We start from the raw sequence: 27,715 nt of genomic DNA, 5'->3' as shown, positions 1-27,715 counted from the left end.
GACATTGAATCCTAAATGTGGGCTAAATGGGGGTCAGAGATTCACCGAGTGTCTCCCCTGGCTGAGGTGCAGACAGTTTTACTCATGGGCTTCAAGGATATACTGGTATTTTCCAATACTAGAGACATTCTCTTCTGATTTGTCCAGATGTAAAAACCACTTCTAAGAGATCATCCTAGCCTGAAGATCATCGGAGCCTGAGGGCTTTTCTTATTTGAGGGCCATCCTAGGGTGACCAAAAATACTGCCCTCCACCCAATCCAACAAAACAGAAATGTTCTTCCCAATGTGGTGCTAAGAATATAGGATAACACTGGAGTTATGGATAGTCTCTTGTAAAATTGATCTCCATCTAGTTAAGGAAATAATAAACCTTGTTCTCTGCAGGATGGGGGAGTGAACAGATGTTATTTGGTTGTAAGGGAGCAGCCCTTACTGTGTGACTACATGAAAGTTGGACAAAAGTGGCCAGTTCTGCCCCTACCTCCCCAAAGTGGCCCAGACCTGCTAAGCTCTAGGTTAGTCTTCATTGTCCCCAGTGCTAGTGGCCAGGGGATCAAGAGGGGGAGGCAGAAGGGATTCACCCAGCATTGAGCATAGAGATTTCTCACTGTGAAAGAAGCAATGTGGTTAAAAAAATTAATTATTTTTTTAAAGGCAGATTGGACCTGGGGGCATTTGTTGGGCTGACTGAGGGCTTTTCTTTCATGGCAGCATTTCTGCAATCAGGCATTTCCTTCCTGGGTGTGTATGCTGTATGCTCTTTGGTGAGACAGCCCATACACTAATGGCTATCTCAGACCCACAGCTACGAGTGGGAGAGGGAACTTCCTGCTTAGTCACTGCTCATAGTCCTGTTATGAATAAGGCAGCCAGGATGAGGCCTCCAGAGGTCCAGGGACCAACAGGATACCTTCTCTTTAAAGGGGACATGCCCCTTGGTCCACCATGAAATCCAGCTGGACTCCAGCTCTGGTCTACTAGTGGGAGGCTCCCAGTCCTGGAGTGAGCAGACTCTTTTAAAAAAACTACAAAATAACTTATCTACATAATGAATTTTCAGTTACTGATGAATTCCTAGTCTAGATGCATGCACAGTATGGGTATGAAATTAAGAGATTTAAAGACCAAAATGCAAGCTGAAAATGCAAGAGAAGATTGATCCTTCCCTTGGAATGTATTAGATCTTGCAATTTGCATATACAAAGAATTCAGCAACATTCACTGTGTGATAAACAGGGCCAGATCAAATTATAAGTGGAATAAAAGAAGGCATGATCGCTGAGACTGTATCATACATACATATATTATAAAGATTGTGCATAAATTAAATACAATTTAGTTAAACAAAAAAAGTATCCATAATCTTATATTTTTTAAAAAAAGGTAACATGGAAATGTTTCAAAATACTGAAACACAAGTGTCAGGCTCATTTTGAAAAGTTCTTAAAAACACATAAAAATACCTTTTGAAAGCACGATCTGCATTCTTCATTAATGTAACACAGGAGAAGAAACAGTTCGGGCGGTCACACGGTGACCAATCAAGCATACAGATCAGAAGGGACCTTCTCATCGTTATTTGGCATTTTAATAGTTACATGCAACAGAAGAAACTAGAAAAGAAGAGCCACTTGTTCTGCAGGAGGCTGGTTGGAGAAGGAGGCTGGCTTTATTTGACTAAAGTCTAAGCTTCGCATGGAGAAAATGTTTTGCCAGATCATTCTCTTCTGGGCTATTTTAGGGTCATCAAATGTAGCAGTGACAAATGTTGATGGAGAAATGACAAACAAGGGTCTTATGTTGGGCAAAGGAGGCATGGGCACCATCAATGTTGGGAACACCCCCAGGGGAAGAAGAAGTCAAAGCCCAGAGCTCTGGGTCTGACAGGTTCTTCTAAAAGGGGACAAGGGGTGCTGGACCATTTCTGCTATGGAAAGTTTTAATTAATTAATTTATTAGGTTGATGTGGAGAAAGGAAGTAGTGGGGTGATCAACTCCCCATCTAGAGTTAGAGATAAGTAAGAGACTGTGGAGATCACACAATGTTAGACTGGGACCAGTGCCTAAAAACGGTGTAAGGAGGGAGTGCTGGGGCTATTTTTCTTAGAACTGCCCTTGAGAAGAACTGAATATGGAGCCAGAGGACCTGAACTCAATTTCCTGCACCATCTTGGCCAAGTTACTTCCCCTCCTTAGGCCTCAGTTTCCTCATTTGTAAAATGAGAGGGCAGTCCTAGATGCCTCTGAAGTCCCCCTTCAGTTTTCCATCAAGGATTCTAATTTCTGCCATTACATTATTTCCTGAATGGACATGTCATCTCTGATCAGGGAATGGCTGCTCAAGAATTCAGGATCCAAGCAAATAACCAGGATCAACTTAAGGTGAAAAAAACCAAAACCAAAACCCAGAACATGACACTTGACTTTGCCGTGAAGATACTCAAAGACATCAATGTTGTTAGACAAGCATAAATACTGGATTTGTAGGTAGAGGACATGGATTCGAATGCAGACTGCTACTTAGTACCTTCATGACCTCAGGCAATTCCTAATTTCTCAGACCTTCAGTCTTCTCATCTAAAAATAAATGACAGGGCTGGAGGAGAGGATCTCTAGGGTTTCTGGCTTTAAAAACTCATGCTCCCAAGACTCCCAAATCAGTGCAGGAGATTTTTAGCCTTTCACTTTCTTCTTCTTTAGTCAAACAAAGACCTTTGGCGGATGGCATTTTAACAATTGATAGCCTCTTACATCCTTGCCATCCCTTGGGACACATCCTCCCCGGTCATCAGAGACACTTAGTGCTGATACTACAAATAGAGACAGGGAGAACTGTGCCAGGCAGCCCATGGGCATGATGAGGCAGAGTCACAGTGTGCTATGGATCCCTCCAACTGGGGACCCTATCTCCTCCCAAACACTGCTGCCAGACCCTCAAGGCTAGGTGGAACTTGTGCTGGAGCCTGACTGGCACAAGACTAACTCAAGCAATTTCAAGTCCCCAAACTCATCCTGCATAGGCAGGGATAGTCCTGTTGCATCACAACAGTGCTCAGTGGCTACAATCACCTAACTTCTAAAAGTTTTAATGAGACTTTTCTATTTGTAATTAAAGACAAAAAATTCATCAACTGGATCCAGTGGCTGCATTAAGTTAGATCAAATGGGTTTTGTTTTTGTGCTCATATATCTCTAAGGATTCTTTAATTAATCAGGCATTTACCCTTTTTTCTTTTTATACCTTCCTTTACCCCTATATCAGTCCTGTTCTGTGGTAGGATCAATCTCCCTCCTGTACATAAGGTTTCAGTGGTATTACAATCCCCAAACAAACTACTTTTGCCAGAGGATTTCCTCATCTCTTTTTAACCTTAAGAGATACTTTTAAAAAGATCATACAAATCTAGATAGACTTTAAAAGTGTTTTAAAATAAAGAATTACAGTTCTTTACTAAAACAGGACAAGTTTTCACACTAAAGTATTTTCCAGAGAATCTAAAGGTGAGTTACTTCTTTTTCTCTGGATGCCTCCACTTAAGCACTCTGCTTTGAAGACTTTCTGGCTCTTTGTGAAAAGCTGGAATGATGCTAGGGGGTAGGGCTCATGGGGCATTTGCAGATGGGGGTAGGAGAGAGGCTGCTCTTGGTATCATTCAGGGACATCAAATATGTCTTCTGCAGATCTTGAGCCAAGTCAAACTTGAGTAACCTCTGAAGTCACTGAATTGGAGGCAGGCCTGAATAATCCAGGTGGTCTGACTATTAGAGTTTTCGACTTGCTCCTTAAGAGGCAAGGTGGGTGCTCCTGGGGCCTACCCAGAAGGTATGGAACTGGGGGCCCTCTGTAGACAGCCCTCGCCAAAACACACACACACACACACACACATACATACATACATGCATGCATTTGTATATGTATGTATATAAAATTATTATTCCATATTTTAGACCTGCATCCAGACTTTAAAATGGTATAATTTTTAAGAATAAAAATTAAATATGTAGATTAAAATAGAAGATTTAAAAACCCTCTATTTAGACTCTGAACCAAACTTGGAGGGGTTAGGAAATGGGGGATGCCCAAGATTCTCAAAAGCAAAGGTAGCCAAGCATGCTTGGTGGTGCTTGGAGAACCCTGAACTGTTTGACCAACAATGGAACGGCTGTTTCGGCACCAGAAATAAGCATGGGATATATCATTCATCTTTTGAGCTGCAGTGGTGGCCGTACAAAATTCTGAGATGCTTAGCCTTTGAAATGAAATGCATTATTAAGCTATTGACAAGAGAAAATACTACTGCCATTGGCAGTGCAGTATATACATGTGTGGTAAAACATGATTTTACTTAATACGTTATGCCAGTGTAAAAAAAGATAATGATATTAGGTTTAATGTCTATGTTTTAGAGCAGGTGATATTTAAAGTGTAACAAAATATATACACAGGAATTAGAAACAATATTAATGTCAACTATGAAATAAATTAACAAGATTTACAAACATTTGTACTGACCATTAAATTAAAAAAAAAACATTTTAAGGCAGGAATCTTCATTTGAAGTTAGCATAATCAGAAAATATATCGATGAAATCTTGTACCACTTTATAGCAGAATTCATATTGTTCCTGGGGAAAAAAAGGAGAGAAACAGCTAGTTGATTCTCCATGATTAGCAGCTCTCTCCAGCATATAATATTGGGCCAACTTGCCTAAAAGTTCGGACCTATTTCTGTCTGCAAGGTTCTGCCCTTTCAGTCATGGTTTGTTATTTTCAAAGTAATGTGACCTTTTTAGGTTGAAAATATCAGTGTCTGGTTTCAGGCTAGATTAGCACATTTTAGGAATGTCAAAAAAAAAAAAAGCCTTGCATAATTAAGTTTGAAAATTTTTATAATCCCCAAAATACAAACGAGAAAGAGCCTTAGTAGATGCACTTGAAGGTCTGACACAACGGCTTCAAACCCGTTGAGTGTAAAGATGCAAATCGGACCTGTTTTTCAGGTTGATCAGCAGTCAATCAAGGAGCCATTCTGAGGCTTCTGTCTTCCCAGAACGGTGCTAAATTCCAGCCAGGATCGATGTCATCGAGCCTAAGGGACCTTCGGGGCTGGGACAAAGGGTTTCAGGAAGCGCTATGGTAAATACACCAAAGTGGATGCCTGGGCTAAGGGAGCGTCTGGAGGGGAGGGCAGGGTGGAGAGTGGTGGTGGAGGAGAGAAGATCGCTACAGCGTTCATTTGAGAAAACCACCGAAAAGAGGATCAAATAAAGAGACCCGGAGAAAACATGTTGTCCTGGCAAACTTTCAATAGGGTATTGGGCTGCTTCTGAGTCAGGGGAAGAGGAAGGCACCTCTTCCAGAAAACCCTTGACCTTTTCGTTAGCCAGTGCTAGTGTTGGCTTTTCATTGCCTCCATTTCTCAACTCCAAAACAAAACAAAGCCCTTTTACTGTTTCTCCCTGGTCTAAAAAATGCGTCTAAAAGAGTCCGGTGAGGAAGTAGCCGTCCTCCCTCCTCTCCCAGTCCCTCCCCCTTCCTTCAAAGCCCAAGGCCACTCCCTTTGGAAAACCTTTCCTAATTCCTCCAGTTTTTCGAGATCTTGTATCTTAGTATTTATTTAGGTCTTTGTGTGCCTGTATTATCCTCCCTCTCCCCCAGTGGAAGAAGACCTTCCTTGAGGGCAGGGGCTGTTTGATCCTCCACAACCCTGTTCAGTATCTTGCTCACAGCCGGCACTTACGGCTTGATGACAAAAGTCTTGTGATGAGCCACGACTGCACTTAAGAAGGCAGTGGTGTGGGAGAGGCCGTTGAGTGGCCTCCAGCCCGCGCTGTGCGCTGAGCCAAATAAACCTCGGGGGTGCAAACGTCTCTACACCCCATGCTCAGCCCGCTCGCTGGACCCCGTACCTACCAAGGTTTGCACCATATGCGGCCGCTGCAGTCGCAGGCTCTTCACCGCCTGAAAGACGTCCAGGAGGCCCTCGGCTTTGACTCGTTCCAGTATGTTGCTGAGCGCTATGAACGTACCTGTCCGCCCCGCTCCGGCGCTGTTGGGGAGAAAAGGACGTGATGAGGGATCCCCGCGCCTCCAGAGCTCGTCTGAAAAGGCACCCCAGACAGCATCTAGAAGTGGTGTTCAAGACTGGAAAGCCAGCGAAGGTAGGGATGGCGTTCCTGCACTTGCCCAAAGGCTGGATAGGTTTGGACAGCGACAGAGCATCCATTCCTTCTCAGATTCCCCTCAGAGGGCTCGGGATGGTCAGGGTGACCGTGGTCTTCTGCCTCCTATTTCTATGAAGAGCTCAGGTACCTAATAGCCCGCGGTTCTCTGGCAAACCCAGGCTAGACCCTTATCCTTAAAATGTGGACTGGGAGCGACCTGACTCATCTGTGTCCGTCTCTCAGCCTTGTTAACGCTTTGCACATTATGACAGATGTTACTTGAAGGAGGCATTGCTGGATGTTACAAAGGACTCGGGAAGAAAAGGAAGGCAAAAAGTTCTGCAGAAAACACACTGCTCCCCCCTCCCTTTCAAAGGTCTGTTTGAACTGAACCCAGCTCGATCACACTTAATCAACAATCAACAAGCATTTATTGATAGGGGAATTTGTTTTACTTGACTACGGATATTTGTTATAAGGATTTTGTTTTTCTTTTTTAACCTGGAAGGGATGGGAATGAAAGAAAATCCATTTTTGTTAACTGAGAAAAATTTCAATAAAAGGAAAACTCCAGCATTTATTTCAGGCCTTCCATGCACCAGCAATGACAAAAACAAGAGTCTCTGCCCTAAGTAATTAATTAATAATTAATTAGCTTCTATCCTCTTCAGGCTGCACACCTGCCTCTAGCTGGCCTTTCTCTACCAGGTTCCCATGTGGGTACCTCTGCCCTCTGCCTCATTTTTAGCTTCCCTTTAGCATCAGAATGTAAACTCAGGGACCATCTGTCTTTCTGGTGGTGTTTGTATTCAGCCCTGAACTCTGAGCCTACCACCTAGTAAGGACTAATGACAACTTAAGTAGACACAGACACTACAAGGTAATAAGGGAAGAGATCAGGAAAGGCTTCCCATGGGAGCTGGTGCCATACTGGGGTTTGAAGGAAATAAAAGATGTGAATCAAAGGCAGCTGACAGTTGTCACCAGCCCCCATCACCCAGAGCAGCCAGGGCCACCTCAAGTATGTATGGGCTTGACCAGACTCCAGCCTTCCCATTAAACTGGAATGCAATGGCACCTAGAACAGAGGGTGAATTCAAAGGAGGACTAAGTGAAAGGAAAACCATATTGGTCTGCTTTCCCTTTTCCTTGGCTCCCTCTGTCCAGGTTTTTCTTTACAACTTAGAAAAGCATATAAAAGAGAACCTGAGAAGTGGACAGAAATTTAGAGAGAATCTAGCCAAGGCATGTGGTCTTCTAGGTCCTCGAGTGCAGTCCTTTGATCTATTCCAAACTTCACAGAACAAATCCTCCAAACAGAAAGTTTGTTCTGTAAAATGTGGACTCAATCAAAAGGTCACACATGACAACCTAGAGGGCCACAAGTGGCCTTGAGGTCACAGGTTCTCCACCCTTGATCTAACCCAATTCCTTCTTCTTCTAGGGGAAGGCCCACAGCGGGAAGGTAGCCCGCCCAAAGTCATCCAGCCAGGTGGGTGAGGAGGTTGAAATGGCATTTGGGGGTGGGGGAGTAGTAGAAGGAAGATGACAATAATTTAGTTCTTTTGTCATATGTCCTAAGCTATATCTTGATGCAGTAAAGTATGACACAACTGTGATGCTGTGATGCTGAAAAAGCAAATGGCTTAGATTCCCTCTCTCACCCTTCTCAATATGAATTCCTTTTGTTAGGTCAACAGGGAGAACTAGGGTCAAATCCTGGCTCAGCCTACATGCTTTTGGGTGACCCCCCCCTCCATGGGCCTCAGTTTCATCCCTTGGAAAAAAGAGGGGGTTTGCCTGGATAAAGAGCCTTCCTTCCAGGTCAGACCCTAGGACCCATCTATGTCTCCCATTCTCTCCATGACTTCCTATAAAGTAACAGCATATAAGAGTCTATGACCTATGGCCAGACTAGCTCCTCTATCCTGACTCAGAACAAGCTGGTCTAGGCAAAACATCAGGTTCTGTTCTAAGCCAGCAGAGGTACACCCAGCAATTATTGTACCCAGAGCCAACAACAGAAAATATCCTCAAATACATTTTTAATGATGGTTTCAGTTATGGGGTAGGGCATGTAGTGATGGTGAGGGAGACCAGTCACTGCCTCCTTTGGAGGTGACAGATCCTGGGACAATGACCATTATGAGTAGAGACCCCAGACAAGACCATAATCGGGATTGTGAGAAGGAGGGATGGGTGAGAAGGACAATTCAGTGGAGAAGAGGCAGGGCAGGTGGAAGACAGTCAGGAGGTATAAACTTCGAGTGTGCTTGGGGGCAGGGGAGGGGAAGGAAAGAAACTTTTTACTTCAATGATTCTTGCTTAAATACCTAGGTGCCTGAGTCTGGGAACATTTTCCCCCCTCCCATATTTGATAACTGTATTTGAATATAGTTTCCTTTTTTAAAGTTTCCTTTTTTGCATTTTAAAAACATGATCCTGAGATGGGGTGCCTAGGTTTAACCAGACTGTCATGGGGGTCCAAGACACAAAAAAGCACTCCTGCTCCAACTCCCTCAATTCATAGCTGTTTCTCTGCCTACCAAACTCCAGGGCAGCCTAAACTTGCTTCCCAGAGGGGAATGTCTATGGTCCCAAGGGGCTAATACAAAAGCCACCCAATTGTCTATTTCTCAGCCCTAGAGGTTTAACAAATACTGACCTATGTATGCTCTAACACGAGCAACTTCTGGATGGCTTTGGCTTGGGGTGGGGAGGGCATCCTTGCTGTCCCTGGGTAAGTGTGCCCTCTCTGACCTCCTACAATTCGGCACCTCCCCAAATCTCTTATTTGCATCTTATTACAAAAGTATCTGAAAGTGGGGCTGAGCAATAAATGACTCGAGTTTGTGCTCCACCTAGTGGCCATTCTGGGAATGGCATCTGGGCCTGTCCTTTTCAAAGAAATAGACCAGAACAACCCTGGGGATTTCACAGCGACAATGACAAGGGGAAGGAGGTTGCCTCAGTGAGGAAGGAAGTGAAGTCAGTTTGAGATTTCTGGATCTGATTAGAAACAACTAGCAAACAGAAAGTAAAATGTACTTAGATTTAGAGCCCGAGGGGCTTCAGAGGCCTTTTAATCACCACCCTTTCCATCTTTCCGAGGAGGAAGCAGAAGTCCAGCAGGCAGAGGGACTTCCACCAGACGAGACTGCTTCTGGAGGTCCTCCACCGGGCTGGATCTCAGCCCTTCCCAGACAAGCCAGTCTAATAGGACCGGGGACACTCAGATACAAGACCAGGGATGGGCCTTTGGATCTGCACACTCAGAGGAAACTGAGGCCCAAGGAGAAGTAGCTTGTCTGAGGTCCTACACATTGCTTGAAGAAACCACGTGATACAGTAAATCTCAGTAAAACGCTGAGGCTGGAGTTTGGAAGACCTGAGTTCAAATCCAGCCTCAGGATGCTTACTAGCTGGGTAAAGTCACCTAACCTTCTGCTTGCCTCAGTTTCCTCATCTCTGCCACAGGGATGGGGCTAAGAATGACACCTCCATCCTAGGGTTGTGGTGAGGGTAAAATGAGACAATGGTTGTCAAGTGCTTTGCCAACCTTGGGGCACTAGGTCAATATGAGATATCATTATTAGCTCTCATTTTGAAAAACAATGTTAGCCCGAGGATTGCAGACAGGCTTTCTGATCTCACATCTGATTCTCTTTGTCAACTCCCAGTGGGTCAGAACCTTCAATCACCTTGTTTACACCTGATCATAGCTCACATTTCTGTCCTGCTTCAAAGCTTTGTAAGATGCTATCCCCAAAGCACGCCCCATGACAGTGTAAGCAGGGTTCCCATTTTACAGTGGTGGAAACAGATGCTGAGAGGTCCATGCAGAGGGAGGGACTTCAGTACCCATTCCAGCATGGGCTTAATGCAGGCACCTGCTCACTGTCAGGTCACAAGATCTGACATCACAAGATCTCCATAGTCACAGCAGGAGAATTAACAGCCCCACCGAAGAGCCTGTTGGAGCAGGAACCTTACCTGCAGTGCACCGTGATGGGGTGGTTGCCTGTCTGCTGCTGCTGCTTCTGGACAGCAGCAATGAGGTCGATCATGCCTTTCCCTTCAGCGGGGATCCCGATCTCAGGCCAGCCATGAAAGTGAAACTGTCTGACCAGCCTGCTCTTCTTCTCCTAGGGGGAATTGAGATGCAGTACAGGAGCATTAAGCATGGTCAGGTAGGAAGACTGATCTGAATACTTTGTTTTCAGGTTCTGATCTCCATCCAGCAACCAATCCACAGGCCTTTATTAAGCATCTTCCCTGAGGTCCACTCTCCTGATGGGTCACTCCCCAGCCCAGATCTATTTCATGAAAGCCTTTGTCCATGGGAACCAAAGAAGGTTACAAACTTCCAGTGAGGGGGATGGAGGTTACTCAAAGATGAACCTGGGTTTAGTGGTCTGATTACCTGTTCCTCTCACTCTGCAAAGGAGAGAGATGCCTTTTGGTGCCTTGGCAAGAAGACAAAAGATAGTGGCTGATTAGATTTCAGCTCACTTCCCCTCTCTGGGCCTCTGTTTCCTCATTTGTAAACAGACTAAGAATCCTTACTGACCTAGATGAAACTAGGAACCTAAACATAGGCAGTGTTTACATCCAACACAGAAAGTCCTGCTTTCTACAATTCCCCTTTGGATAACTTCTCCAGATGACTCTGGAGATCCCCATGTTTCTGATAGGTCACCAGCATGTTGTGCCAGAGATCTCCACTAGGAGCCAGGTCTTGGCAGGCTCATCATGCTTCCCTTGCCATACCCTGGAGGAAGGAATAACTGTGGGCAGTGCTCCTGCTTAATAACTAAAAAGCCAGCACACATCCATCATTCCTGGAACTCTACCCAGTCATTGTGTTTCAAACAGCAACTTTTGCCCTCCACCTCCAGAGAGGTAAAAGTAAAATGATGGCATCCAATACCTGATTAAAAGTAACCAAGAAATCCCGTACACTGATGGCCTCCGAAATGGTGTCGCTCTTTATTTCAATAGTGATCTCTCCATGAGTCACAGAGCCATCTGCTGGCCAATATTGAAAGCATTTTTCCTAGGAGATCAAAATAAAAACAAAGGCTTTCCGTTATTATTTTCCTGCAAATTCTAAGAAAATTTCAAGAACAGCTCCAGAGACTTTTAATTCATTCCATTCATATAGTAACATAGCAACTGGACCCACACATTAATCTCCATGTTTTTATGATCCTACGTAATGGGAAGGAGTAACATTCCCCTACAGCTGGTGATATTGGCAAACAAACACCAAAACTAAAGACTTCATTACCCCCATACACATGGTGACCATGCCTTCCTTGTACTTTGGGTCCTTAGACCATTTATCCAAATGTTGACTGTGCCAGGCAAAAACCCCTGCCCTCAGGAGCTTTCACTCTTTAAAGGTAGGAGTGTATATAATATGTACATTTATAGGTACATACAAAATAATCACAAGGCAGTTTGGGTGGGGGGAAGGAGGAGGAGCTAGGATAATGAAAATTGTCACATAATAACTAGGACAAAAACATTCTCTACTGTAAAATCCTGGTGCCTAGGACCTCCATGGGAAATCTGGTGGCTAAGTCACCCCTGGGACTACTCCTCACCTGCTCCCTCTCTTGGACCTCGGTCAGCATCACAATCGTGTGGCATTTCCACTCCCAGACCATCCTCCAGAAGTCTTCCACCGTGTGAGGAAGTGGTCCTTGGGTTGCAATGAAATAGTCTTTCTGCCGATATCCCTTTAAAGAGAAGGGAAACACTTGGATTCTGAGTCACTCCAGAGTGCCTTCAGGACCTGGAGGGAGGGGGTACAGTATGCTCTCCTAGACCTGAGCAGGGTCTACCAGTTGACCTAGGCAACATCACCCATTTAGACAAAATGATGCATCTGCTTCAGATCCCTGAAACATCAGGGCATTTTCCCAACCCATTTCTTTTTCTTCCTTCCTTCCTTCCTTTTTCTCAATTTTTAAAAACATTTTTTATTTAAAGTTTTGAGTTCCAAATTCTACACCTCTCTCCCTCCTCTCCCTTCGCTCTGAGATGGTAAGCAATCAGCTATAGGTTATACATGTGCAATCATGCATAATATTTCCATATTAATCATTTTGTACAAGAAGACTCAAAAGAAAAATAAAGACAGTGAGAAATGTCTGCTTCTGTCTGTATTCAATCAATATCAGTTTTTTCTCTGGAGATGGATAGTCTCCTTTATCACTAGTCCTTTGGGATTGTCTTGGATCATTGCATTGCTGAGAATAGCTAAGTCATTCACAGTTCTTCATCAAACAATGTTGCTGTTACTGTATACAATGTTCTCCTGGTTCTTCTCACTTCACTATGCATCAGCTCATCTAAGTTATTTCAGGTTTTTCTGAAATCATCATGTTTGTCATTTCTTATAGTACAATTATATTCCATTACAATCATATTCCACAGTTTGTTTAGCCATTGATAGGCATCCCTTTGATTTTCCTTTTTTGTCATATTAGCCACTCTGATAGGTGTGAAGTGGTAACTCAGAGTTTTTTAATTTATATTTCTCTGATCAATAGCGATTTAGAGCATTTTTTTCATATAAGTATAGATGGCTTTAATTTCTTTGTCTGAAAACTGCCTGTTCATATCCTTTGACCATTGATCAATTGGGGAATGACTCGTATTTTTATGAATTTGACTCAATTCTCTATATAGTTGAGAAATGAGGCCTTTGTCAGAGATACCTGTTGCAAAAAATTTTCAGTTTTCTTCTTTCCTTATAATTTTGGTTGCATTGGTTTTGTTTGTGCAAAACTTTTTAAAATGTTATATAATCAAAATTATCTATTTTACATTTTTTCTTTTTTTTTGAGGCAAATTGGGATTAAGTGACTTACCCAGGGTCACATAGCTAGTAAGCGTCTGAAGCCAGATTTGAACTCAGGCCCTCTTGTCTGCAGGGCCAGTGTTCTATCCACCGAGTCACCTCCTGCATCCATCCCAGGCTTGGGGAAAGATTTGGCCAAGTTACTCCTTGGATCAAAAACCTTGAGTGGTTTGGTGTTGCCCAAACTCCCTTTTTTTGGCATTCAAGGCCCATCGTGATATGGTACCAACTATCCTTTCTAGACTTACCTCAAGTTTTTCAGCCAAGATGAAAACTGTCCATCTCTGAAGAGACCCTAAACTTTAGTGACTCCAGGCTATTCCCAAAAGCTGGGAATATCTTCTCTCCTGTCACAAGCCTGCTGACTAATTATGAACCCTTCCCTCAATATTACCGAAGACGTATTTTGCATCTATTTATTGTTTCTCCCCAGTAGAAAGTAAACTGTCTGAGGAGGAGGGCTGTCTTTGTCTCTGTTCCATCAGTGTCTGTCACCACCTTTGCCTCTGTCTCCACAGCATCTCAGAGCATACAGTGAGTGCTTAATAAATGCTTACTGCATACAAGAATTTCATCTGAAGACTGTGGGTGAGTCTTCAGACAATGTATCAGGCACACTTACATCTATGAAGGAGGCGTTGATGTAATCAGTGTATTCTTGGCCTCTTTTCATGGACAGAATCACTCTGTTGAAGTCATCTGCAAAAACAAAAGGAAAAAAAGGGAAGGGAAAGTATTTTCTTTTTGTTTGGATTGCACAGGTTGCCTGGTTCCCTTGTTGCCAGCTTCTAACATGCAATCATTGAGATGTGAAGATCCCATGAAACCAAGTGTGGAGGCCTCTCCTTTTTCAAACTGGTAGCACTTACAACTGTTTACAAAGGTGCAGGAGATAGAATTCTGTGCTTAGAGTCAGGAATAACTGAGTTTAAATCCTGCCTCAGACACTTGATAGCTGTGTGACCCTGGGCAAGTCACTTGACCCTGTTTGCCTCAGTTTTCTCCTCCATAAAATAAGGATAATAACAGAACCTACTTCCCAGGGTTGTTGTGAAGATAAAATGAGATAATACTTTTAAAGTGCTTACAAATTTACAATCTATTATTATTAGTTATTATTACCTTCATCACCACCATCATCATCATTATTTTATACCTGAGCTCTAGAAAGTAGCTCATTGATGATTTTGTTTTCTATACAGTGACACTGCCCACTGAGAAAGAGGGTCTGGAAAACTGTGCGTGACTGACTGCACTGAGCATGGACGGCAAAACTCCAATGACAAAACATAAGCTTTAAAAAGATAGTGTCAATGCTCACATTTCTCTAGAGTGCAGGGGCTCATGAAGAGGATTTACAGTCCAGAATCATGGAATCAGAGGAGCACAGAATGTTAGAGTCAGAGGGGAACTCGGCAACCCCTAGCCCAAAGGATCCCCACTCTTCCATCTCTGACAGGAGGTTCATCCATGTCCTGCATAAGGACCTTCAGGATGAGAAGTCACTCATTACCTCCTGAGGCTGCTCATTCACTTTGAGGTGGTTCTAATTGTTAAGAAATGCTTCTGTAACGGATATGGAAATTCCCCTACTTAAAGCCAGAACATAATCGTAGCTATTCCAAACATTTGCGTAGAACTTCAAAGATTATCAAAGCACTCTACAAAGATAATCTCAGTAGATCCCCATGACAATCCTGAGAGGGAGGTACTGGTACCACCCCCATTTTATAGCTCAGCTCATGGGCTCATGGGTTTAGTGGTGGAAGGGACCTTGCTGTCCAACTCCCTCATTTTACAGATAAAAAAACCTGAAGGTCAGAGAGGTCACACTGGTAGCTAATTTCTTCTTCTCCAAATGGATCCCTCTTTTCCAGCTCCCATTCCTGCCAAGGGCTCCCCATTTGCTAGACCAGAGTCATCTTTGACCCACACCCACCCTCAATTTTGGATCTTCTCACATTTAAACCAGTGACAAGCATCCCTCTACAATGCTTTCAGACTCACCAGAGCCTTGTTACTATCTCCTTCCGCAGAGAGTCTCCCCACACCCAGTCCCTGTCTCTCCCCCTCCTCCACAGCCTCTCCCCACCTCAGTTCACCCTGCATCCCACCATGGGCTGAATCTTCTTAAAATTCTGCTTTCAGCACACTACTTCTGTGCTCAATAGCCTCCAATGGCTCTTTACTGCCTGTTCCATTTCCATAATCTGATCCTAAGCAATTTGTTCCCCTCTGTTCCCCAGAACTCCACTTCCTTCTTTTAGGATGGACTGATCTTCTTGCTGTTACACTTTCTTTTATCTGTGTACTTAACAATCTCTCTACTTCTTACCAAGAATGCCCCAGCCTGTCCCACCCTTCAAGGGCCCACCCAGATCCCCTTTCCTCCACAAAGCCTTTCTTATTGATACCCACCTACAGTGACATCCCCTTTCTCAATTTCTCTCACACTTACTGTCTCCATGAGACAACTGGGACCTCATCACACAATGCCTTCTTCTAGTATTGTCGATGCAGTGTGACATGTGTGATGCACATCTGTGGGCCTGTATCTAATGGAGTTTTTGCGATGGTTGTTTTGATCACTGGCCATAGTCAGGAGGCCTCAAGCTAGATGTTCCTTGGTACATCCCATACATTTCCCAGAGGAAGAATCTGAGGCCCAGAAAATGGAAATGGTTTGCTCACAGCCATACAATTACTAAATATCAGGGTCAGGATTTGAACCCAGGTCCTCACAGACTCTGTCTTGTCTTCTCAATTAGAGAGCGAGTTCCCTGTAGGCTGAGCTCACCTTCTACTCATTTTAAGCACCATCACACTAGGATGCATGGGACTAGACTTGCAAGGGACATTTAACCAACAACTGCTGAACAGAGTGAGCTCTTTGGGATCTTGGAGGATCTCTGAGGTTCCTCTCAGCTCCACATCTCTGATGCTACTATAACTAAGGCCTGTGGTCCTCTATGTGGACCAGGCCCTAGATGCTCACATAGCTAGTTTTGGGGAATATCCAGCTTCCAACAGAGATCTGTTCCCAGAATCCTGCTGACCTCTGACTGGAGGGCCCCAGATTTTCTCATCAGGGTACACCTAATGAAACCCTGTGGTAGCCTTTAATTATATCAATCACCATAACACAGCTGCCTTACATGGGATGATCTGGATGACGCGGGCTTTCTTCATGTTTGCTGGTAAGTTGCCCGTTCTCATATTTTCTTTCATTATTCGAACATTTGTCAATTTCTGCAGTTGGAAATACAGAGACACAAAGTTACTCTGGGTGGTTCCTGGATTCTCCTCTGCAAGATATCATGGTGGTCCTTGGGAGAGCAGACCCAAGAGGTGAGTGTCTTGCTCACTTCACTTCAACTCCTTGGCTTCAAAAAAAGAGCAAGGAACATGTCCTGGGCACTTTCCATCCATCCATCCATCCATCCATCCATCCATCCATCCATCCATCCAGCCAGCCAGCCAGCCAGCCAGCCAGCCATTCATCAAACATCAGTCCCTCTGTGCTATGCACTAGAAGTACAAAGACATCAACAAAACTGACCCTGTCCTCAAAACATTAATCCTTCTATGGAAAGCAAGATTTATAGCATCAGATTCTAAGACTATAAATATTTGGGAAGTAATATGGTTTAATGGATAGAGTCCTGTCAGGAGCCCTGAGTTCAAATGTTGTCACAGATGCTCATCAGTCCATGTGATCAAAGGTAAATTCCTTCCCTTCTCAGGGACCCAGTTTTCTCATCAGCAAAAGGGGGATGGTAATACTTGTACATCCCCCATTTGTTTCTCACTAGAATGCCTGTAAAGCACCTTTCACCCAAAGAAATGTGGATTGTATTATTAGGTTGCATTTCAAGTTCATGAGACATTCAATTTCTTATGGAAATATGAATTATAGTATTCTTATCATTATGGTTTCCTGGACAGAGGCTAGCCTTAGAGACAGGAAGACTTGGGTTCAGGTCCTCCCTCTGACATATCCCGGCCAATGAAATCACAGATTCAGCCCAAAACAATGACCACCACTATTATTACCATGCTATCTCTCTCCTTATCCTCCTCCTCCTCCTCCTCATCTCCCCCAGCTCACTGGTCTGGAAACACTTCCAAATAATAATGGTGGCTTTAAGATTTATGGAACAAATTCCTTACAATGAAGCTGCTGAAAAAGAAGTAGAGGAATTATCTCCATTTTACAGATGAGGAAACTGAGGTCCAGTGAGGGCAAGTGACTTGCCCAGAGGCATATAGCTTATGAGTATGGGTGCTGGGGTATGGACCCAGGCATTCTTATTCTACCCAGCCCTCCTCCCACTCAGTCATGGGGTCAGCTCACCTTGATGGAGCATGCTAATGAGTAGCAACTGTCTTTCTACCACAACTCAGGGAGGTGGGTGTTTTCAGAGGTAAAGGAATTTGCACCCAGGGTCAGCCTTCTTTCCACCACATCATATCTGCCCCTTTTCTGAGTTTGCCTTCATACCCAGGGCTCACAGTGTTTACACATTTTGATGCCAACATGCATCCATTTCACCACTTCTCCTCCAGCCCAGAGACGGCCCCAAGAGGCCCAGGACCCAGCATTAGTGCTTACTCTGAACTCTTCTTCAAGGCCAATCTTGTCCAAAGGTGCTGTGGGGCTGTGCAGGGATTGGAGATGCTTCTCCAGGGAGGCCACATCCAGCTCCGTGTCTCCGTAGAGGTAGTATTCTAATAAGGCTTGGTAGATGAATGTGTACTGCATCTGAGCAGGAGGAGGAGAGAAAAGAAGACGGAATGGTTGGAGGTGAGGCCCCCAGCCCTCATCAGTCAGGCTCTTTGAGCCTGCTGTCTTCCTTGGTCCTAAAAAGGAAGGTGAGAGCATGTGTGTGGGTGGAGGTGAGAGCAGAAAGGGGATGTAAGCTGAAGATCAGTCATTGTTGGTGGGAAATCTTTTCTCTGTGGAAAAAGATGTTCATGCAATTCAGGGTCCATGCTTCTGAAAGCAGACTGAGTAAACCTGACATTTTTATTTTTTCTTAATTTTGTCTCCATGTTTTGTTTTTCTAAACCACAGACACTTCCCGATTTCCGATTCCTAACTCACACACACACACACAAAAACCAAACCAACACAGCCACTGGAGCTAACAAGGTATGCAATGTTCAACACGCAGAGCACCCCACCTCTCCCTTGAGAGGGTCATGATCCCAGACTGGAGCTTAGCCTTGTTTTTCAGATGAAGAGCTGAGGGGAGGGAGGGCAGGGCATTTGGTTCAGATCCATCAGCTATAGCCTTTTCATTACTATCACTGGAACTGTTTTGTGAAGCTGAATGACCTACATGTAAGTGTATGGACTCAGATTGCAAGATGGATCAGAAAGAGAAGTTCTGCAAGAGAAATGCTTCACTTACATCGGTTTGAACCATTTGGGGCCGCTGGTTTCGGATCCTGGAAACAAATTCAAAGACGTCGACCTTCTGCTCAGCGTGCATCATATCTATGATGGCATCAATGACGATGAAGGTGCCCGTTCGGCCCACGCCAGCACTGACAGAGGAAGACAGAGAGGGGAGGGAGAGGGGATGGGGGGAGAGGAAGAAGGGAGGGAGAAGGAAGAGGGGGAGAGAAAGAGGGGGAAAAGGAGACAATTGTGGAAAAGGAGGGGGAGAACAGAAGGGAGATGAAATGGCAGGAAGAGGGGGAAGGACAGGGACAGGGAGGGAGAGGAGGGACAGAGGGAGGAAATGGAGGAAGAAGAGAGAGAGAGAGAAAGAGAGAGAGAGGGAGGGAGGGAGAGACGTTACTTATTATACTTATTGGCAGACAGACAATCTCTGGGGCTACATAATGAAGCTTCAGCACTTTCTTCCAGGGCTTGGATTCCATGAAGGAATTCCAGTCAAGAATCATTGACTATTAAATCTTGGTGCTGTCCCTGCCCATGTAGAAGGCCTAAGTGCTGATCTGCAGGGATGCCAGTAGAGGGAGACCTCCCCTCAGAAATGCTCCCTCATTTCAGGTCCTCAAGTTTTCAAGAGAAAGTTTGGGTGACATCCTGGGCTATTCACCTCAAGTGACCTGCTCTGATACGTGGGAGAAATTTGCCACAAACCAGTGGGCTGCACCTGGATTCAGAGCCGGCTGAAGAAGCCCCTGCTCATGACCGACAAAAAGAGACCCTACTTCTCTCCCATTTAAGGGGGAGCGAATGAGAAATTTGTAGGGTACTTTAAAAGCATTATTTCATTTGATCCTCACAACAACCCTGGGACAGGGGGAGGGTGCTGTTATTATCACCATTTTACAGATGGGAAAACTGAGGCAGATAAAGGTGAAGTGATTTGCTCAGTATCACAGACCTGGGAAGTGTCTGATAATAATAATGAGGAAGAAGAGGAAGAAGATGATGTTGGTAGTACTTGTTGCTATTGTCGTTACTGCCTTTAAGGTTTAACAAAATGCTTTCCTCGCAAAAACTAGAGGAGTCAGATATCACAAGTTTTAGGATACTCATTTTTCAGATGAGGAAACTGAGGCTTAGAGAACCTATGGTCTCACAGCTAGAAAGGGCTGAAGGCTGAACTCAGCCCCAGCGTTTCTTTAATCCCTTTTTCCTCTACATTGGGCTCATCTTCACATCAAGGACCCTTGATCCCAAGAGCACAGATTTAGAACCACAAGGGACCTTAAAAGCCCCATCCAGTCCAATGTCTTTCTTATTTTATAGATGAGGAATCCAAAGCCCAGAGAGGTTAGGTCACTCACCTGAAGTCACAGAGATAATAAGCATCAGAGACTTGCCTTGAAACCAGACCCTCTGCCTATAGACCTGGTGCTCTTTCCTCAGGGCAGCCATGGCATGATAAAACTTGATACATAGTTGGTTGGCACCAGGCCTGGTCCTGTGTGCTGACTGCATCAATAAAAAGGGCTACCTCCCCACCCTATCCCCTGGCTGGATTTGCTTCCTGCCAAATAATTTTTTCTCATCACCCCTACCACCTGGTCAACTTTCGTGAAAGCTGTAAACAGTGTCAAGAGGTCCAAAGGAAGGGTTGTAACACATCAGATGGATTGTCTGTGGCTGTTTCTAGGAGCAAACAGACAAAGACTCACAAGCCTGCTTGGGCAGGAGTGAACGGGTGGCTATCAGATCAGTGGAGGGCATGCCCATCCCTATCCATACTCAACTCTACCTATCTAAGCAGATGTTTTAATGTAGAGGTGGGATTAATCATTAAAAGGACAGCTCTTTCCATCTTCCCCAATACACCAAATTCTGTCCCCTCTGAGGGCTAAAACCTGATCCTTCCTTTTCTAGCTGAGTTAGGATTGTAGCTAAGCACAGAGAGGCAGGAGAGGCAGGCTTCCTTGCCAGTGGTTCACGTTGCCAAGGTCTTTCCAGTTTAGACAACAAGGACTTAGAAAGACAGGCATCAGAGCTCCTAGGGTCCCTGCCCCTTGGGGTCCTGGAGTCCCCATGTGAGACTGACACAGAACATTGATGAAAACAAAGCTCCTGACTGAGACTCCTGCTCCAAGGCTTCCTGGTGACAGGGACAGGAGGCAGGGTCCTTGCATGAAGGCTCTGGAAGCTCCTATGGCAGGGTCTGACCCTAGGTCAGGTGATGGTGACTGTGGCTGCTGTTTGGGGCCTGGCTGGAGTGTGGAGGACTCCCCATCAGAATGGCCATATAGGGACAGAGAGCTGTGGGAATGGGAGGTGCTGGGAATGAATGTTTTTGGCCATGGACACTTTCAAAGGCCATCCCTTAAAGTATAAGGGGAGAGGCAGGTTGAACTTTAAGTGGAAATATCACAAAAATAGTTATACAACCTTTGGAGACTCTGTTTTGAAGGATGATACCAAAGTGCTACTAAAACCCTAGGACATGAATTTGGAGAATGAGAGCCATGATCTAGAATTAGTGGCAATGTGAGCCATCTTTCAGGTACAGTAACTAGTGAGAGCCGCCTGTTGGGTGTTACAGGACTGCAATTTATATTACCAGAGGGAGTGGCCCCATGGAAGATATCACAAATCTCTGGCATTAGATGGAGAGGCCATGATATTCTCCTTTACAGTGACATCTCCAGAGATCTAGGGCTAGCAGAGCCCTTAGAAACCATGTAGTCTTGGCCAGCTGAGAAGGAAAGCTAGGGCTGACTCCAAGGTCCTCTCCAGTCAAAATGCAGGGTCCCTTCTGGTAGAGTTATTTCTACAAGGCAACAATGAGGCTTGGATTCTTAGATGTGGAGGCCAATTCCCCTTGTCTAATGTGGGTCCCTCTTTGTGGCACTGAAAGTCCTCCAAGCTGCCTTCTCAGACTCATCCCCCATGTCTCCCCTTCAGGCTCACAACCTTCCAGGCAAATTGAGGACTCGCTGGTCCTTGGACTCTCATTCCTGCCTCTGTCCAGGCTGTCCTCCTTGCCTGGAAGCCCTCTCTCATTTTCTCCTTGAGGATGACTAGTCAGTGACCTCTCCCCCATTTATACACTGTGTTCCCCTTATAGAATTTAAGCTCATTGAAGTCAAGGACAGGTCTCTATTTTGTCTGGGCATTCCAAGCACTTAACATGGATTTTGTACATAGTAGGTGCTCAGTAAAAGCTCATTGAACTGGACTGGATTGGGAAAATGTCACATTTTCTTTAGAGAAAGGATTGGAGTCAATGCCAATTCCCTCTGCATCAGGAAGAAAGAGAAGGTTTAGCTCAGGTGCCAAGTGTGCCAAGATGCTTCCTGGCATGCCCACAGCTATCCTCCCCTCGAGTCCAACTCTGGAGCTCAGGTGCTGTCATGGCCTCCTGGAGGAGGTGAGGAGGACTCATTGGACAGCATCTCTGCAGCCACCCCTTCTCTGGGTGTCCAGTGGTGGATGCCATGACTTCTACTTATCATCAGACCCATGTCATGCTAAGGATTCAGGTAGTGATGGTCAGGCAGCTTCCTAGCACATCCTTGCAGGGTCAGAACCATCCTGGATAGCTCATCTTTCAGAGCCCAAGCACAATGCCCCTTTAAAGGCCAGTGGTCACTTTCACCAGTTCCAACATTCATAATTATAAGAAAATGTTAAATTTTAAAGGTTAGTGAAAATAAAAATATAATTTTTTCCCAATTCAATTTGCAGACCCCCTGAAATCTACCCATAATCCCCAGATTGAGAAGTCCTGGGCTAATCCCTGGAAAAGGCTATGATCTGTGTGGATTGAGACAGGGTTCACACCAGAGAAGCTTGCACCTTTTGAAGCACTACTAATCAATGAGAAGGCCCCCAAGTGCCAAAATCTTTTAAGAAAAAAACCCAACCAACTATAGAACATGATTCTAATATTTCTAAGTCAGTCCAAAGTGAAGCCCATTCATTCATTTATTATCACCAACATTAGGAATTTGGTTCCAGGAGACATACATCAAACAACAAAACTCCCCCAACAAGTCATCAATCCTCTGAGGACAAACTGGAAGGTTGCCTAGGTTAAAGCCCCAGAAGATGCTTCAGAGATCCTCCTCATTATACAGAAGAAGAAACTTGGGTCCAGAAAAGGAATGGTACTCAGTCAAGGTTAAACAGACAGAAATTCCCCCAGATTCCACAGGATCAGAACAAAACTTGTTATCTATCCCTGTCCTGACTCATCCCTCTGCTGATCTCTTCTATTTCTGCTGAGGATACCACTAGCCTTCATTTCCTAGATTTGCCATCTCATGATCCCTCTTGACTCTCTCCTTTTTGCCCCTATAACTAAACAAGTGCCATATATTGGTGAATTCATCTCAACAACATCTCTCCTGCCTATCCCCTTCTCTTCAGCCCTCTTCACAATCAGGTCTTGGGTAGAGGAGTGGTGACATCCACTCAGTGAATGAATCTTCTCACACCTGGACATACTCTACACATCTCAGGAATTCAGTACCCCTATAAGACATCATCCAAACCTTATTTCTGTTTCCCACTACTTAATTCCTCCTTCCCATCCCCCACATCCCATCACAACCCACCCTTCCCAAAGTATCTTCCCAATCCCACCCACTCCTTCCGCTGTGCCCTCTGGAATTCCCATTCATTCCAGTCAACAAATTTCCCTTCCTCCTAAATATTTCACTCTTTCATTCCTTCCACCTATGAGATATTCCTGAAACCTGGTTCCCACTAATGATACAATCTCTCTGGTCACCCTTTCCAGTCCTGGCTGCACCTTCACTCTTTTTCATCAGCTTACTGGTTGAGGGGGTAGAGTTGGAATATTCTGACTCTCATTGCCACTGCCAGGTTCTCCCCCTACCTCCATTAACTTGGTAACTTCTCCTTCTTGGAGGTTCATATTCATATTTATCACCCAACCAAAATCTTGGTAGCTGTTGTCTACAGACCTTCCGGTCACTCCTTTTCTTTCCTCAGAGTTTGGTACCCAGCTAACAAATTTCCTCTCCTTCAACCTACATATCGACTCTCCCTCAAACAGACTAATAACTCAGTTCCGTAACCTAGTTACCTTCCACAAGCTCTTGCTCCACCTCACCTCAGTCATACACAAAAATGATCCTGCCCTTGATCTTACCAGCACCCACAAATGTACCACCTCCAAGTTAAAAAACTCCAAAATCCCTTTATCCATCCATAATTTATTTTGTTTCCATCTCTTTCTCTGCTTTCTCTTATCAAACCTTACTCTTGACCCACACTATGACTTCTAATCCCTTGATCCCTCATCTCTCGATCTCCCCTGCCCTAGCCACTGTCTCTTCTCTTCCCCATCTTGACCCCTTGGTGAATCAGTTCACCTTTATACTGTCCTCCCATCACCCTCCTTATGATTACACCTAGCCAAACCTCAGCCTGGGGATCACTCCCAATGCATCATCTTTGCTCTTACATATGCTGCTGAATGTAGGTAGAGAAAATCATGTAACCATGCTGATTGGGTCCACTACAAATTTATGTTACATAACCTCAACTGAGCCCTCACTGCTGCCAGGAAATCTTAGTATCCTTCCCTTATCAGACCATATTCTCACTCTCCACTGAGGCTCATCCAAACCTTCTTGTCTCTCCTCAAAACTTCCATGGTTCCTCTCCCCCAATCCTCTCAGCTGAGAACCTTGCCTCATACTTTACTGAAAAATTGAAATCAATTATGAGTTCCATCTTCTCCCCTCCTCCTCATCTCCCATCATTTAGGTCCCTTTTCTCTTTCAGCCTTTGCCTCATATGATGTGATGGCATTACTCCTTGCCACACCTAACCCTTCTACCTGATCAAATGATAAGATTCCATCTCATCTCCTTTAACATATTGCCCCCTCTGTCATCCCCACTTCTTTTACTGATTTTTAGTCCTTCCTTCTCTACTGACTCATTTCCTACTTCCTACAAACATGCCCCTGTCTCCTCCATCCTCAAAATTCCTTATTTGATCTTTCTATTCCTGCTAACTCATATCCTATTTCTCTTCTGCCCTTTGTAGCTAAACTCCCTGAGCAGACCATTTACAATAGAGGTGTATGTTTTCTCTCTTCTTACCCCCTTATAATATGGCTTCCAACTTCATTATTTTATTGAAACTGTTCTCTTCAAAGTTCCTAGTGATCTGTCAAGTTCAATGGCCTTTTCTTAATGCTCATCTTTCCCGACTTCTCTGTAGCCTTTGATACTGTAAATTATCCTCTCCTTCTTGACACTCTCTTCTCTCTAGGTATTCAGGATTCCCCCTCCCTTCCTGGTTCTCCTCCTACCTCTCTGATGGTTCCTTCTGTCTCCTTGGCTGGATCCTTCTCCAGATCATGCCCCCTAAACATCAATGTCCCTCAGGCTTTGTTCTGGGCCCTCTTCTCTTTCCCTAAATAACACTCCATTTGGTGATCTCATCAGCTCCCATGGATTTAATTACCATTTCTATACTGATAATTCTCAAAACTACCTTTCCTTCCCCATGTCTCTTGCCAACCTCCAAATCTCTGACTGCCTTTCAGACACCACTAACTAGACGTCCAATAGACATCTTAAACTCAACATATTCAAAACGTAACTTATTATCCTTCCCCTTTAGCCCCTCCCCACCTTCTCTATTACTGCTGAGGCATTGCTTTTCCCAATCCCTCCCAACCTAGGAGTCATCCCAGATTCCTCACTGTCTCTTACAAGACAAGACTTGTCAGATTTCACCCCTGGCAGCATTTCTGGTTGATTTCATCTCTGAAGAATCTCTTGTAGATTTCACCTCTGCAGCATCTCTGGTTGATTTCATCTCTGGCTGATTTCACTTCTGCAGCACCTCTGATCAGTTTCACCCCCTGTAACATCTTTTGGCTGCACCCCCTCCTCTCCTCTGACATTGACTCCCCTCCTCATGCAGGTCCTTATCACCTCACATCTGGACTATGGCAATAGGTTGGGGGCTCCAACTTCTCCCCACTCTAGTCTATCCTCCATAGGACTGCTGCCTAATTGATCTTCCTAATGCCAACTCAGATCATATCACTCCCCTGCTCATGAAGCCCCTAGTGTGACTTCCCATTGCCTCTGTGGTCAAATTCTTCACGAGTGGACTCTGGCTTCTTCCAGGATTATCACACATCCTCCTTCACACACTCTGCACAAATAACCTTCCAATTTCCCGCTGCTTCTTCATGCCAGAATGCTTACTTCCTCATTTCCACCTCTTAGATCCTGATTTTCCTTTGAAAGTCAGTGCATGTTGGATCCTACACAAGGTCCCTCCCGACTTTCCCACTTCCTAGAACCCCTGCCATCATTTCTTCTACCAGTACCTTGTATTTTCACATCTTTGGGCATGTTTTTTTCCCCTCAGTAAAATATAAATCTTTGATAACAGGGACCGTCTCACTTTTATCTTTCTATTTCCAGTGCCTAGCAGAGTGCCTGGCACACAGGAGGAGTTTAGGCATTGTTTTGAACTAAAAGGCTAGCAGAAGGAGGAGTATTTGAGGATAAAGTCCCTTTTTTTTGGTGAGGCCATTGGAGCTAAGTGGCCTGCCCATGGTCACACAGCTAGTGAGTATCAAGTCTCAGGACTGAATTTGATCCTCCTCTCCTGACTGCAGGGCCAGTACTCTATCCATCGTACCACCTAGCTGCCCCCAGGAATATTTAAGGAGAAAGAAAACAGGGATGATGGAGTTGGCAAGCAGGCTCCTTTTACCTGATTGGGCCCTGATGGAACAGTAGTTTTACCACAGATTGGGGGAGGTGGGAGAAGCCTGAGGCCATGAGAGTTGGAAGCCTTAGCACCGGGGCTAGGAAGGGTTCTTGGGTAAGACCTGGCATGTGCACTGGGCTTTGAAGGAAATTAGGCATCTAAGAGGTAGATATGAGAAGGGTCAGCATTCCAGGAATGCAAAGGCAGAGAGGTGGATATTATTCGATACATTATATTTATCACAACAATCAGAGCAATAGCTTAGATTATGTGGGGATGTTAAAATTTATAAAATGCAGAGTCCAGCTGAAACCCAATTATAAATAATAAACACAGTCCCTTGGCAAGGATCTGAGTCCTCCTGTTAACATAGTCCCTTGACTTAATTGCTCAGGCTACCTGGCAATGAGATGTGAGTAACAGAGCTGAAGCCCACAAACCAATCTTTTAAAATCATCTCAGGATAAAAGGCTGAAAGCAGTGACAGTGACCTTGCTGGCTGTATTTGTTGTGTGTGTTCATCCTTCGTTGCCAAAGAAGACCATGCCATCAGAGAAATAATGATATAACTTGCACTTGACTTTGTTTTGAGTGAGGGAGGGCTTATGCAGGTCACCAGTCTCACTTCTCCTCTAAAGTCATCTGAATTCAGTGACCAGATATTCATCAGAATGACTAGAGATGACCCAGGATGAGGCAAGTGGGGTTAAGTGACTTGCCCAAGGTCACACAGCTAATTAGGGTCAAGTGTCTGAAGTGAGATTTGAACTCAGGTCCTCCTGACTCCTGTACTGGTGCTCTATCCACTGCACCACCTAGCTGCCCCTACCTTGCTGGCTTATCTCCAGGAGAAAGAATCCTGGAATATGGAACGTTCACCTGCCTTGTCTTTCTCATTTCCACAGAGATAGGGTCACAGATTTCCTGTCCTGAGCTTCCCTGCTAACCAGGTCACATCATTTTACAAGAAACTGCCATTAAGATGGAATTAAATTGTTAGTTGAATTAATTTAGTTTAATTGTTAGTTGAAATGGGAGGGGATGAGATGGAATGGGGAGGGCAAGGAAGGAGGCAACAATAGCTGATATATTTGTAGAACCTACCTATGTCATCTCATTGGAGCCTCCAAACAGCCCTAGAAGAAGGTGCTAACATTATCCCCCTTTTACAGATGAAAAGACTGAGATTTGGAGAGGGACTGACTAGGACAAGGTCACATAGCAATTAAATGTCAGAGGCTGGAGTTCAACCCAGTTTTCTCCTGGCTATGGCCTTTCCATGACCCCAGGCTGTACCTGGTTTGTTCTACAGCCAAAAGGCAAGAATTTAATTATTAAAGAAAATCACAGGTATTCCAAAATGTCATGAGTGGTACTGGTTGGCACTGTCATATGAGGGAAATTGTGGAGCTTTGGACTGAGTGTTAGGAGAGCTAGGTTTGAATTTCAACTCCAATCTCCCCCTGCCTGAGAAAATGTGGGGAAGTCATCTCATCTCTCTAGGCCTC

At 44.6% G+C, this 27,715-nt stretch overlaps 1 protein-coding gene across 5 annotated transcripts in view; it reads right to left on the bottom strand.

Moving 5' to 3' along the window:
• Positions 1-1,285: 1,285 nt before the first annotated feature.
• PTPRE (protein tyrosine phosphatase receptor type E) overlaps positions 1,286-27,715 on the bottom strand; it is a 177,205-nt gene continuing 150,775 nt past the window's right edge. For all 5 annotated transcript variants that reach the window (XM_072629059.1, XM_072629061.1, XM_072629060.1 and 2 more), the window contains 9 exons: positions 18,454-18,589; positions 17,652-17,801; positions 16,195-16,288; positions 13,662-13,738; positions 11,778-11,912; positions 11,099-11,224; positions 10,162-10,313; positions 5,918-6,053; positions 1,286-4,629 (listed from right to left, as the gene is read on the bottom strand). In XM_072629059.1, coding sequence (XP_072485160.1) covers positions 4,555-4,629; positions 5,918-6,053; positions 10,162-10,313; positions 11,099-11,224; positions 11,778-11,912; positions 13,662-13,738; positions 16,195-16,288; positions 17,652-17,801; positions 18,454-18,589 — 1,081 coding nt within the window. In that variant the 3' untranslated portion in view covers positions 1,286-4,554. The remainder of the gene's footprint in view (positions 4,630-5,917; positions 6,054-10,161; positions 10,314-11,098; positions 11,225-11,777; positions 11,913-13,661; positions 13,739-16,194; positions 16,289-17,651; positions 17,802-18,453; positions 18,590-27,715) is intronic.

The sequence above is a fragment of the Notamacropus eugenii genome, chromosome 1, assembly GCF_028372415.1.
Source record: "Notamacropus eugenii isolate mMacEug1 chromosome 1, mMacEug1.pri_v2, whole genome shotgun sequence".
Lineage (NCBI taxonomy): Eukaryota > Metazoa > Chordata > Mammalia > Diprotodontia > Macropodidae > Notamacropus > Notamacropus eugenii.
Note: the sequence above shows the minus strand (reverse complement) of the source record. Positions and strands in the feature narration are given on the sequence as shown.